The 13541-nt window shown below is 53.9% G+C and overlaps 1 protein-coding gene across 2 annotated transcripts; it reads left to right on the forward strand.

Moving 5' to 3' along the window:
- The first annotated feature begins 330 nt into the window (after positions 1–330).
- MCM4 (minichromosome maintenance complex component 4) lies at positions 331–13287 on the forward strand. Of its 2 annotated transcripts, XM_082433934.1 has the most exons (17): positions 332–669; positions 823–892; positions 1017–1106; positions 1221–1384; positions 1471–1572; positions 2381–2476; positions 2559–2654; positions 4024–4162; positions 5426–5646; positions 7167–7287; positions 7725–7984; positions 8341–8706; positions 9163–9290; positions 9949–10156; positions 10978–11206; positions 11591–11724; positions 12695–13287. In XM_082433934.1, exons 2-17 carry the CDS (start codon positions 829–831, stop codon positions 12785–12787), a joined length of 2511 nt encoding a protein of 836 aa, XP_082290060.1. In that variant the 5' UTR covers positions 332–669; positions 823–828; the 3' UTR covers positions 12788–13287. The 2 variants fall into 2 exon arrangements, with proteins under 2 accessions (XP_082290059.1, XP_082290060.1); XM_082433933.1 differs by having other exon boundaries at positions 331–669; positions 1017–1384.
- The last annotated feature ends 254 nt before the right edge of the window (positions 13288–13541 follow it).

Here is a 13541-nt window from a genome sequence, read left to right on the forward strand (position 1 = left end):
AGGCGGCGGACGCGGGCGCTGGAAGCTTGTCGAAGACCATCGCGGAGGGAGCCCTCCCTGTAGGATCAAAGGCTTAGACGTGCATTAAGATAGAGGCAGGCTTATGAATGTGTGTCCCACAGTACACTTAGCACAATACGTCAAAACTCGGGGAGAATCAGGAATCCAACCGCTCGACCTCCGGAAATAGATGCGGAGGACAGGTGGCGAATTGGAGTTGACCGAGTGCCCGAGGCAGAAAGAAACAGGCTACAGCTCGGGTCAGGAGCCACAGCTAGCCCTTGATAAGGAGGGCCGGGGAGGGCCGGGGGGGGGGGTTGTCGTTTGCATTCCCGAGGGACACAGGAGCGGCTCCTCCTTAGGCACGCCCTGTAGTGGCCGGTCCCCGAACGCTGTCCGGCGGCCTCCCCAGATTTCCCGCGAAATCGCATTCCGGCTTCGGACAAGACCACCGGAGCGGGGGAGCCCCGATCGAGTTGTGCGTCTGTGTCCCGCGGGGCGCGGGGCGGCCGTCCGGTCCCCCCTGCCGCTGCACAGTGGTGCCTCCCGGAAGCGGGGCCGCGCGAGGGCGCTGCTGCGATTGGTGGGCCGCCGCTGGGGGCGGAGACAACGGTGCCGCCGGCGGGAAACCTGGCCCCTGCTGAAGCGGAGCGGGAGCGCGACCCTTAGGTGGGGCTGGGTCCGGCCGGCGCGGAAGGCGGGGGTCTGCCGGGGTCGGCGGTGCTGAGGGGAGGGCTGAGGGGCGGGGGGGCCGGAGCGAGGGGAAAGGGGCGGGGGGGTCTTCAGGGAGCGTCCCCGCGAGCCTGCGTCCCTGTCGCGCAGCCCGCCATGTCGTCCCCGGTGTCCACCCCGAGCCGCCGCGGCTCCCGGCGGGCCGCCCCCGCTCAGCCACGTGAGTGTCCGCGTGCGGCCGTGCCCCGCGGGGTCTTCGGGGAGGCAGGGCGGGCGGTGCCGTGTCAGCCCCGTTCGGCCCCAGTGCCGCCCTCGCCGACGCCGCCGTGCCCGTTCCCCCACAGGCCAGGACCCGCTGTCGTCGGGAGAGCCGCGGCCGCTGCCCGCGTCGCCCGGCGCCGAGCCCCGCAGCCCGCCCCGCGCGCCGCCCGCAGGTGCGCTGCCCGCTCGGGCATCGGGGGCCGGGGGGGCCGGGGGGGGCCGGGCGGGGGGAGCGGACGCCCCGCAGGGGTCCTCGCCGCGCTCACCCCCGTGGACGCGCTCCCCAGCGGCCCCCCTGGACCTGGACGTGAGCTCGCCGCTGACCTATGGCACCCCCAGTTCGCGGGTGGAGGGCACCCCGAGGAGCGGCGTGCGCGGCACGCCTGTGCGGCAGAGGCCCGACTTGGGCTCGGCGCGGAAAGGGCTGCAGGTGGACCTGCACTCGGACGGGGTGAGTGCGGGGCCGCCCGGGGCGCGGTGGGCCGCGCGAGGTGGGCCGTCCCCCGCGAACCTGCTCCCGTCGCCTTTTCTGTGCAGCCGGCCGCAGAGGATATAGTGGCGAGCGAGCAGTCTTTGGGCCAAAAACTCGTGATTTGGGGAACAGATGTAAACGTGGCAACGTGCAAAGAAAACTTTCAGGTGAGGTGTCATTCCTCGGGGCTCCGGAGATGTGGGGGAAAGTACGTGTCACCTCCATCCACGTAGCCCCGGTATTTAGCAGCAGATCTTCACATGGTTCAGAGTTGGTGGTGTCTTTTTCAGTTTTTAAGAAAAAGAAAAACACCTATGCTTGTCTCCAAATTCTGACACCATTCCTAGTTTCCTTATTTTGAAGTAGAGTTGATTTACAGTAATGTGGTAGTTTCAGGTGTACAGCAAAGTGATTCGGTTATACTTCTCTTTCTGATTATGTTCCGTTATAGGTTATTATAAGATGTTGAATGTAATTCCTCGTGCTGTACAGTAAATTCTTGTTTTCTACTTTATGGCTAATAGTTTGAGTCTGTTAATCCCATACTTCTAATTGATCCCTCCCTCCCTCCCCCTGCTCTTTGGTAACCATAAGTTTCCTGTGTCTGCGAGTCTGTTTTGTATATGGATTCATTTGTGTTACTTTTTAGATTCCACGCGTAAATGATGCATAGTATTTGTCTTCATCTGACTTATGTCACTAAGTATAATATTGTCTAGGTGCACCCATATTGCTGCAGATGGCAAATTTCATTCTTTTTTATGGCTGAGTAATATTCCATTATGTGTATACATATATAAATCTGTATGTATCACACGTTCTTAAGCCAGTTGTCTATAAATGGGCACTTGGGCTGTTTCCAGATCTTAGCTAACTTGAAAAGATACGTGGCCCCCAGCGTTCATAACTTTTTTATTTTGAGCAGTTGCTGGTTCCTAACTGCATTAAGCTTACTGTTTCTCTCCCCACGCTAAGAGATTTCTTCAGCGTTTCATCGATCCTCTGGCTAGAGAAGAAGAAAGCGTTGGCACAGACGTTACTGAGCCTCTGTACATGCAGCGACTTGGGGAGGTAATGAAATACGCTAACCTGAAAACTCAAACTAGGGGTTGAAACGGTTAGCAGGATATAACCTGTTTGTTCTGCCCTGTAGATTAACGTTATTGGAGAGCCGTTTTTAAACGTAAACTGTGAACACATAAGATCATTCGACACAAATCTATACAGACAGCTCATTTGCTACCCACAGGTAAGAATTTGCCCTTGAACTTGGGGGACTGCAGTAAACATCTAGAGCATCTGCAGGGTTTCTGGACAGTGGGGTTTCCTTAGTAACAGAGAATATGCCTCCAAAGCACCTTTTGGGGGGCAGGGGGTTGCCGCATGGCATGTGGGATCTTAGTTCCCCAACCAAGGATCGAACCCATGCCCTCTGCAGTGGAAGCGAGGAGTGCTGACCACTGGACCGCCAGGGAAGTCCCCCAAAACCTCTTAAAACCATGTTCTGTTTTCTTTAAGATGAACACTTTTCCACATGTTAACATTAGAAATTGGGGTGTGTGTTATTGTTGACAGCATGTCATTGTTTGGTTGGCAGCATTTCTTAGTACATAAAACAGTGGTGACGCATGATTGACAGCTTGTTGGGTTTGATGACTTAAAATATATTAAACGAAAACACTTACACACACCTGCCTTCTCTAACAGGCTGTGTTAACCATACTGCAGTCTTCTCTGGGCTTAAGGTCAGGCTTTATCAACAAAGCATCAGCTACATTGATTCTAGCCTTAGGCTTTGGAGGCAGGCAGACTTGGTTTTAAATCTTGATTTTGCTGCTTAATAGCTGTGTAACCTTGGTCCAGTTTCTCAGCTTCCCAGAGGCTGTTTCCTTATCTGCAAAATGAGGAACAGCTGTTACGAAATTGGAATAATTATGATTTAACCCATTTTGGTATCATTCTGTTATGGAAGAAAAGTAAGACATGAAAGTATGAGCTTCTGTTGCCAATTAAAAGCCTACAGTCATGCCAGCACATCCTGAAGGCACGATTATATGTCTTATCTCATTTTTAAAAAAATTGATATATTTATTTTTGGCTGCATTGGGTCTTCGTTGCTATGCGTGGGCTTTTTCTCTAGTTGCGGAGAGTGGGGGCTACTCTTGGTTGCGGTACGCAGGCTTCTCACTGAGGTGGCTCCTCTTGCTGTGGAGCGTGGGCTCTAGGCACGTGGGCTTCAGTAGTTGTGGCTCGCAGGCTTTGGAGCGCAGGCTCAGTAGTTGTGGCGCACGGGCTTAGTTGCTCCGCGGTACGTGGAATCTTCCCGGACCAGGGCTCGAACCCATGTCCCCTGCATTGGCAGGGGGATTCTTAACCACTGCACCACCAGGGAAGTCCATGTCTCATCTCATTTAACTCTAGTGAGAAGATGCAGAGGTGAGAGATTTCAGTGTGCCCAAGGGTGTACAGATAGCATGTGTGATTTTATAGGGTAATGTTTTTGGATTATGCCATATTCTTTTTGTTTTTATGCCTTGCTAACATGAATTGCTTTATTAAATTTAACCCTAAGATAAAAATACAAACACAGCTTGGCACCGTTATACTTGTTTTTAAAGGAAGTTATCCCAACGTTCGACATGGCTGTCAATGAGATCTTCTTTGACCGCTATCCTGACTCAATCTTAGAACATCAGATTCAAGTAAGACCATTCAACGCGTTGAAGACTAAGAATATGAGGAACCTGAATCCAGAAGGTAATATTTTTTTCCACTTTACCGAGATATAGTTGACATACAGAAGGTAATATTTTTAATAGCAAGAAAGTTCGTTATGTGAAAGTCACTTCATCAAGGAACTTTAAAGGAATTGGTGACAGTGATGGTGGCGGACTGGGAGTTGACAGAAACCAGTTGCAGGTTCAGTTACCCCGTATGCTTATGGGTCCACCATGCCTTTTTTTTTTTTTTTTTTTTAATTTATTTATTTATGGCTGTGTTGGGTCTTCGTTTCTGTGTGAGGGCTTTCTCTAGTTGCGGCAAGTGGGGGCCACTCTTCATCGCGGTGCACGGGCCTCTCAGCATCGCGGCCTCTCTTGCTGCGGAGCACAGGCTCCAGACACGCAGGCTCAGTAGTTGTGGCTCACGGGCCTAGCCGCTCCGCGGCATGTGGGATCCTCCCAGACCAGGGCTCGAACCCGTGTCTCCTGCACCGGCAGGCAGACTCCCAACCACTGCGCCACCAGGGAAGCCCCACCATACCTTTTTTAACTAAACTGAAATTATATAAAAGATGCTGTAACTCTTGATACTTTTCTATCTTACGATGAACTTATCCAATTATGATAGTTTTACAGTTATTTTACTAAGAAGGCACTCTCTCAGAATCAAAGTAGAAGACAAATATAAAATATGATCCCTGCACTGAAGCATAAGGAGGAAATCTAGTTTGGAAAGTAAGAGAAGAGGCAGAAGAACAGAGCAGGAGTGTCTCAGCCCAGGGAGAGACGGAGCATGCTGGGCCCCAGTGGGAGGACTCTGTGGTGAGAGATTTGGAAAGCAGACCTGAAACATTCTATTATGTTATTTATTTGGGGAAATGCTATATCGGGGCCACAGTTACTAGTGGGACAGGTAAGTCTCTGAACCCGCCACGTATAGTGGGCCTGACTATGGAGAAGATTATCACGAGTGCGTGGGCTGTGACAGCCACTTCACAGGTCCGGTCGTCCCCAGGCAGCCTCGGGTCGGCCTAGCTCAGCAAGGGTCAGTAGACCTAAGGGGTTGGGAGGGAGCAGACTGGACGCAGGAAGGGCATCTCAGGTCAGAGCTGAGGGTACCCAGTGAGACGTTCGTGCTCTGGCCGGAGCGTCTCCCCCTGACCCCGCCATCCCAGCACCTCCATTCCTCCGGTGAGGTTCTCCCGGCTGGACAGCAGAGCCAGACCCGCCCCAGCTGGCGTCCAGCTTGGGGAGGCCCACGCCCAGCTGGGACGAGCCACCCTCTCTCCCCGCCTTGCAGACATCGACCAGCTCATCGCCATCAGCGGCATGGTGATCAGGACGTCCCAGCTGATTCCGGAGATGCAGGAGGCCTTCTTCCAGTGCCAGGTGTGCGCCCACACGGCCCGGGTGGAGATAGACCGCGGTCGCATCGCTGAACCCTGCGTGTGCGAGCGCTGCCACACCAGCCACAGCATGGCGCTCATCCACAACCGCTCCGTCTTCTCCGACAAGCAAATGGTGCGTGGCCCCTGCCCCGCTCCACGTGCCCCGTCCTCATTCTGCCCCAGCCGGGTCCTCAAAAGCCAAGTGTAACTTGTCCACTCGTGCAGCCCTGAAACCAGGCTTCCTGGTGGGTTGAGCAGCTTCATTCCTCCTCGGAGAGCAGGTGTGTTAGAGGGCGAAGCTGAGCCCTCAGAGTGCCTGAGGCCCCAGCCCTGGGCCGCAGCACTGCTGTACCGCCCGCGGGCACCCGTGCGCTGTGTTCCACACTCTTGTCATAGGGGAGGAGTGCGTTCTCCAACTGAATATCTTAAGTTCAGCGTCATTCGTGATTTATTAAGTCAAATTTAACACGAGATGCTTCTATGGGAAATACTTAAGATTGTAGGATATAAGAGCGTATACAACATTAAGAACAGTAAACACCGTTTGATTAAATTCTGTCATTTGGCAATTCTACCGCTGGTAAAGAATGGGCTGAGAAGTTTTTCCAAAGTTTTTCTCACAAACTGTATTGCCTAGGGAGTTTAACCATGTAGCTCTTTATTCATGAAAAATTTTAAGATGCAGATTAATATTCCAGAGAAAGGCAGAAAACCATTTATTTACTGTGATTGTAATGGTGTAAAGTATGCATAAGGAGTGAAGATTTTTTTGATTTGTTATAATGTTTAAGCAATCTTAACTTTAAGTGGAGAGAATGAGTTCAAAGTACAGGACGAGAGATAGTTTCCCTTGTTGGGAGTCACTAGGAGAACACTAACGAGTGTGAAAAGCATCCAATTTCTTGCTGATGGAAGGGTCATCGAGGTGGGTAGCTTTCACCTCACGTGGGCACCGATTCCTGGGCCTGGGCGCTCCCGAGGCTCTGCCCGCGGACTCGCTGCCGTCCTCCCGGCTCCTCCCGAGCACAGGCTGCCTCGGGGCCCTTGCACTTGCTGTCCTGTCGCTGAGAACACGGGGCCCCTCCCTGACAGCCTCTCCTCTGCCCGGCGGTCACCTGGTTTGAGAAGGGCCTTCCCTGCCCTTGATGGTGGGACGCACAGCCTCCACCCCCGCCCTGTGCGCCCTCCTGTCCTCTCCCGCTGCGCCTGGCGCTGCCAGGACTGTGTGTGCCCCTCTGCTCTGGGGCAGAGTCCCCAACACCCGGGACGGAGTCTGGCAGCTGCTCGGCAGGTGCTGTGGGTGAGTCGATGTCACCAGGAGGACAGGCAAGAGTTTGGGAGGCACGGTGACCTGAAGTGGGGGTGCTTCTCCCAGAAGCACACTGGGAGCAGCGTCCAGAAGGAACTAGAAATGCAGGCCGACGCTGATGCAGACGCGCCCACCACAGCCTTAAGACGGGGAAGAACAGCCCCCGGCCTCCCCAGCCCCAAAGGGGCAGCCCCTAAACGAACAACCGCCTCAGAATGCTTATCAGACTGGGTTTCCAGAGGTGGACACAGCGAGGTCCCGGGGCAGCAGAGGCGCTGCTGTCGAGTAGCTGGGTGGGGAGGGCTCTGGGCCTGTCCTGAGGCTCCTGCTCCCCGCCCCCTCAGATCAAGCTCCAGGAGTCCCCCGAAGACATGCCCGCGGGACAGACGCCGCACACGGTCGTCCTCGCCGCCCACAATGACCTCGTGGACAAGGTCCAGCCTGGGGACAGAGTGCACGTCACAGGTGAGGGCCTCCAGAGTCAGCCCTGTGACCTGGTCGGGGGTGCCTGGCCTGGGGCTGCTGCTTCCAGCGCCTGCCTTTGACCTCCGACACGGCCCCTGCCCAGGCGGTAGGCTGTCTCCCTGTTATTGTCTGAAATAACTTGCGAGCGACCTTTCAGTATTTGAGCTCTTCGGGTTTCCTTTCTTTCTAGGTTTTTGGTACGGGATTTAGGTATTTTCTTTCAGGTAGTTATTGATAATGCCTTACATTCGGTTTAAGAGAAATGAAACTTCTGTTTCAAACTGCGATGCATCAAACACAGAGGCGAGCAGGTGGCGTGTGGAGGCGGTGGTCCCGGGTCAACCTCGCTGGCTCTGCTCGGAGCCCCCCAGAGCCCTGCTCCCCCCGTGCTCCAGGCCGAGGTCGGGCAGGTGAGAGTGTGTCCTTTGTGCCCTCAGGCATCTACCGAGCGGTCCCCATTCGCGTCAATCCCAGAGTGAGCAACGTGAAGTCTGTCTACAAAACCCACATCGACGTCATTCACTATCGGAAAACCGACTCGAAGCGTCTGCACGGCCTCGACGAAGAAGCAGAGCAGAAACTTTTTTCAGAGAAGCGTGTGGAATTGCTTAAGGAGCTTTCCAGAAAACCAGACATTTATGAGAGACTCGCTTCCGCCTTGGCTCCGAGCATTTATGAGCATGAAGATATAAAGAAGGTAACTGGCTGATGGGCTTCTCACTTGCAGCTGGGCTTGAGAGCGCTCGGGTCGGACATTGTGGACACCCCGGAAAGGCTGAGCCTCGGCCCGTTGGGCGGAGCAGGGCCCGCCGCCTGCCTTGGCTGTTGGTGACGGGAATGGGCCGCATCCTCGTCTCATTTCCAGGCACAGAAGCCGCCCTGGGTGGGTGGGGTCCGGGCCCCCTATGGCATCCGTGCCCCAGGGCTGACTCGCAGCCCCTCCCGTCCTCTGATCTCTTCACTGTCGCCCTTTGTCCATCTGACTGCGTCTCAGCTGCCAGCGGCAGGTGAGCACTGAGACCTGTCTGTCTGTCCACCCGTCTGCCCGTCCAGGGAATCCTGCTTCAGCTCTTTGGCGGGACGAGAAAGGATTTCAGCCACACAGGAAGAGGCAAGTTCCGCGCCGAGATCAACATCCTGCTTTGCGGGGACCCAGGGACCAGCAAGTCACAGCTGCTGCAGTACGTGTACAACCTGGTCCCCCGGGGCCAGTACACGTCCGGGAAGGGCTCCAGCGCTGTGGGCCTCACCGCCTACGTCATGAAGGACCCTGAGACGCGGCAGCTCGTGCTGCAGACGGGCGCCCTGGTGCTGAGTGACAACGGCATCTGCTGCATCGATGAGTTCGACAAGATGAACGAGAGCACACGCTCCGTCCTGCACGAGGTCATGGAGCAGCAGACGCTCTCCATCGCCAAGGTCAGTCGCCCGTTCTGTCCCGGCGTGGACACGGTTGGGGTGTCGGGGGGCTTGAAGCTCAGCGTCTGTGGAACCTGCAGCTTGGGAGACTGGCCGACACTTCTCCTGTTAGGTCCCAGCTCGATCTGAGTATTTTCCACAGGATCCTCGTTCCTCCTCTACGCTGTCCTAATCCTCTGATGTGTGGTACTCGTAGAACTTGACTTTGTCCTAATGCACGGGGTTTGGTTACTGAAAAAGACGCAGTCGCAGCAAACGTTCATCTACAGCTCGGTCCTTGGCCTGACTCAGCGCTCAGGGCTGTCCCCAGTGGGACGCCTGTGCAGAAGTCACCTGTGCCGGGTGACGTGGCTCGTGGTGACGGCGGATCCCTGGCAGAGGGCACGCGGGCGGAGGTGGCTCACAGGTCCCGCCAGCCTCGGGGTGAGGTTTCTAACCACACTGTCCCTCCACCAGGCTGGGATTATTTGTCAGCTCAACGCCCGCACCTCCATCCTGGCAGCCGCAAACCCTGTCGAGTCTCAGTGGAATCCGAAAAAAACCACCATTGAGAATATCCAGCTGCCCCACACACTGTTGTCAAGGTACGAAAACACGTTTTCATAGAATAGATGGTCTCGCTTTGCTCATCTGTGGAATGTTCAGGGTGAGCTTGAGAAGGAAATGCAAGGCAGAACCCAGCTAATGTTGTAAACTCTTCAGGCCAACGCAAAGTCTGCACATCTGCCTGGTCACGAGTTTTCCAGGCAAGGACGGTGTGTTTTTCTGCTCACCTTGATGCGTACTCGTTTTTTGGAGCAATTAGGGCCTTTCACCTTCATCCTTTCAGAAACCCGCCTCTCACTGCTCTTGGTCTTAAAGCCGCTGTAGAGGATCAACGAAGTGCAGAGAGCGGTTTTACACAGGAGATAAGGGACTGAAAATCAAGCTTGTGGAAGGGGAGTCAGGTAGTCCATACTTTCTCTCACAGACGTGTGTTCAGACCTCGATTTCTTGACTGTTCTGACAGATAGTTCCTTCTCCCCAGAAGGGTTGAATGTATCTTCGTTCGCATCTCCCAGTCTTCGGAATTACAGCAGCGCTCCCCTTGGAAGCATCTTGCTTCTGGCTCAGCTTTCAGTGCCCGGTCTTCCCGGGCAGAAGCGGCCTGCGGGGCCGGGGCAGGGGGACCGGAGGCCCAGGGGTCCACTCACAGATACATGGGTGTCCCAGCTGGGAAAACTGTTTATGATGTCTCCTCAGGTTTGACTTGATCTTCCTCATGCTGGACCCTCAGGACGAAGCGTACGACCGGCGTCTGGCTCACCACCTGGTGTCCCTGTACTACCAGAGCGAGGAGCAGGCACAGGAGGAGGTCCTGGACATGGCGGTGCTCAAGGATTACATCGCCTACGCGCACAGCGCCGTCCTGCCGCGGCTGAGCCAGGACGCCAGCCAGGCGCTCATCGAGGTACCTGCGGAAAGCGCAGCTGGGTGCTGCTCAGCCTCTGAAACAGCCTCTAAAACTTCTACAACTGTTTTCCCTCCTGTGTTGCAAAATCGAGTTTTCCAGATGTAGAAAGGGGAAAGGGATTCATTTCTACACATTGTGCACACTCTTTTTATGTTTAAGTACTTGTAAGCACAGTGTATTTAAGACCAGGATACCTGAGTTGAAATATAGGTGATGCTATTTAGTGACTTTGTAATTCTGGTCTCTGGGCTGCATTTGCTCGTTTCTAAAAAAATAAGTATTTTATGTTCACTTCTCAGTACCTTTTAAGTGGGCAGCAGTGCATGGTGACTCATACTCAGCAGACACTGTGACACTAAGAAGGTTCCCGGTGCTTTGATGGGCTTTACATCCTGACAAAGCCCTGAAGATGCTCAAGTGAAAGTTACAAGGGATAACGCGGTTTTCCGTCTGTCATCTGGAAGGAATTACGTCATCCGTGCATGGGTTTAGACAATTTACCTCTTGCGTGTTGCCCCACTAATCCTTGGCCTGCTCCTCGCAGGGGTGTAAACAAACAGACCAGAGTCCTCAGCTGCCCTTCCCAACACCGCGTCCTCTGGGTGCCGGGCTTCGCACACCCTTGCTGCCCGGTCCCGTCCTAAAGCTGCACCCGTGCCTCCCCCGGATGAGGGTCGAGGCCCACGGCTGGACCGGCTCTCGCTCCCCTCAGGACCTGCCTGCCCAGGGGGTTATTTAACGGGAGCCCGACTGGCCAGAGTCCAGGCGCGACCCTGAGGTCATCGTGTGAGGAGTCGGCGTGTCCCCTGTCTCGCCAGGCTTACGTGGACATGAGGAAGGTCGGCAGCAGCCGAGGGATGGTGTCCGCGTACCCCCGACAGCTGGAATCGCTGACCCGCTTGGCCGAAGCCCACGCTAAGGTGCGCTTTTCCAACAAGGTGGAGGCGATCGACGTGGAGGAGGCCAAGCGCCTGCACCGAGAGGCCCTGAAGCAGTCGGCGACCGACCCGCGGACGGGCATCGTGGACATCTCCATCCTCACCACAGGTGGGGCCGCGCGGGCCCTCCGAGCGCGCGGCGGGGTGCTGAGGCGGTGGGCGCGGGCGCGCACGGCCGGGGTCTGCCCTGCCCGCCCTCCGGGCACCGCGCCCCCAGAGGAGCGGTTCTGCCCCAGCGAGGGCGGCTCCGCGTCTGTGCGCATTGCCTGGACTGTCTCCGTGGAAAGCAGCAGCTATAAATAAGCTCTTCAGAAACTGGGAACAGCGTTCAGAACTTGCTCCGACTGTCCCCTAACCTTATGTGGTGACATGACTAAACGGTTTTTTTTTTAAAGAGTATAGTTGATTTATGACTAAAGAAATATTAATAGAAGTTTGAAACACTTTTGCTTCCTTAGAGCAGAAACGTCTTCAATAATTTCTTTTAAATCAGGAATGAGTGCCACCTCTCGTAAACGGAAAGAAGAGTTAGCTGAAGCTTTGAAAAAGCTTATTTTATCCAAGGGCAAGACGCCAGCCCTGAAATACCAGCAACTTTTTGAAGATATTCGGGGACAGTCTGATATAGTAAGTGTTTATGTGTATTATTTTGTTTAATAGAGTTTTCTTTTCCCTTGATGCTGCTTTAAAGTTTTTTTCTAATTTTTTTCCTTTGTTTGTAGTCTAAGTGATAAATTGTTTAAGTAGTTACAGATAAAGAAGAGAAGTGAGATCACCACCCACCATCAGGGAGTGATCGCGAGAAGTCTGCTGGGCTCTCAGTTTTCCGTGTGGATGTGGATGCGTGGTTTTGAGCCGCGTCAGTACTCTTAGCTTCATCTGGGACGCAGAGTCCACTTCGTGACTTACTCACTTTATCTCATGCCTCCCCCGTCATTTACTTAACCATTTGGTGGGCACTTAGAGCGTTTGCAGTCTCTTGCTGTTACAAGGAAAGCTGAGTTCACGGCAAGAGCTCTGCTGGTCGGGTCCAGCCCTGCCTGCTTCCCTAACGCCCTCCCCTCCTGGCCCATGGCAGGAAACGTTTGCCACTCCCGAGACGGAGCGTTAGGACTTGTGTACAGCCACCAGGAAGGAAGGAGGCTCCGGTGGTTCTTTTTTTTTTTTTTAATTCCAATGTTAGGTCGATAAATTGGCCTTTATTTATTTATTTATTTTTAAGATTGATTGATTGATTGATTGCTATGTTGGGTCTTCGTTTCTGTGCTAGGGCTTTCTCTAGTTGCGGCAAGCGGGGGCCACTCTTCATCGCGGTGCGCGGGCCTCTCACTATCGCGGCCTCTTTTGTTGCGGAGCACAGGCTCCAGACGCGCAGGCTCAGTAGTTGTGGCTCACGGGCCTAGTTGCTCCGCGGCATGTGGGATCCTCCCAGACCAGGGCTCGAACCCGTGTCCCCTGCATTGGCAGGCAGACTCTCAACCACTGCGCCACCAGGGAAGCCCAACTCCGGTGGTTCTTTAACTTGGAAATCATTGTGTCTCTAAGTGGGGAGCGCAGCTCCACGTGTAAAGTTCTTTCTCTCTTCTCTTCCCCAAAGGCAATTACCAAGGATATGTTTGAAGAAGCGCTGCGTGCCCTGGCGGATGACGACTTCTTGACGGTAACTGGGAAGACGGTGCGCCTGCTCTGAAGCCCCACGAGCAGCGCTGGTCACCGCCCTGCCGCCGGCGGGAGAAACAGCCTCAAAGTCATTACTTGGCTGCATAAAAATTTTCTAACCTGGGTTCGGTTTTCCTAGGGAAGCGTGTGTGTTCATCTTTTTAACATTTTAAGTAAAGAGCACTGTGCCAGTTTATGAGCATGATACAGTACGACTGTTTTCTTGAAGTGCCGTTTCTTTAGCACCAGGTCTGAGCTGTGTGTAGGCACAGACAGAAGGGTGCGATCTTCTCTGGAGACAGCGGTCTGGGTCTTGGTTTTGTGCTGGACTTTGTCGTGGCCGTTGGAGATGCTCGGGTGTTCCCGTCCCTCCTGTGGGGAGGTGCACGGCCAGCGCTGTCCCCGCTGAGTCCTCAAGGCTTGTTCTCTTGGCTACATGAGGCTGGAAATGGTGGGGTTCCATGTCACTGCTTTCTACTGCTTCACCCTAATATGTAAAACTTTTTCCTCAATAAATGATAGAATAAGTAATACTTGGTTATCAGGCATTATTTTTCATTAAGAAAAAAGCTTTAATAATACTGGTTTCATGGAAATTCATGACGGTAAGTACTTTGTGTAAGTCATAAACTCACTAAGATATAATACGTTTCATCTTATTCATTCAAAAGTTATTTCAATTCTAGCAGTCATTCTCATAAAACCACCATAAGCTGAAATCTCAGGTGGAGATACTATGGTAACAAGTAATCCCTGGAACATTCAAGTCACCATGAGTTTGGCCT

Source organism: Balaenoptera physalus (genome assembly GCF_965194825.1).
Source record: "Balaenoptera physalus genome assembly, chromosome: 17".
In the NCBI taxonomy this organism is placed as follows: Eukaryota; Metazoa; Chordata; class Mammalia; order Artiodactyla; family Balaenopteridae; genus Balaenoptera; species Balaenoptera physalus.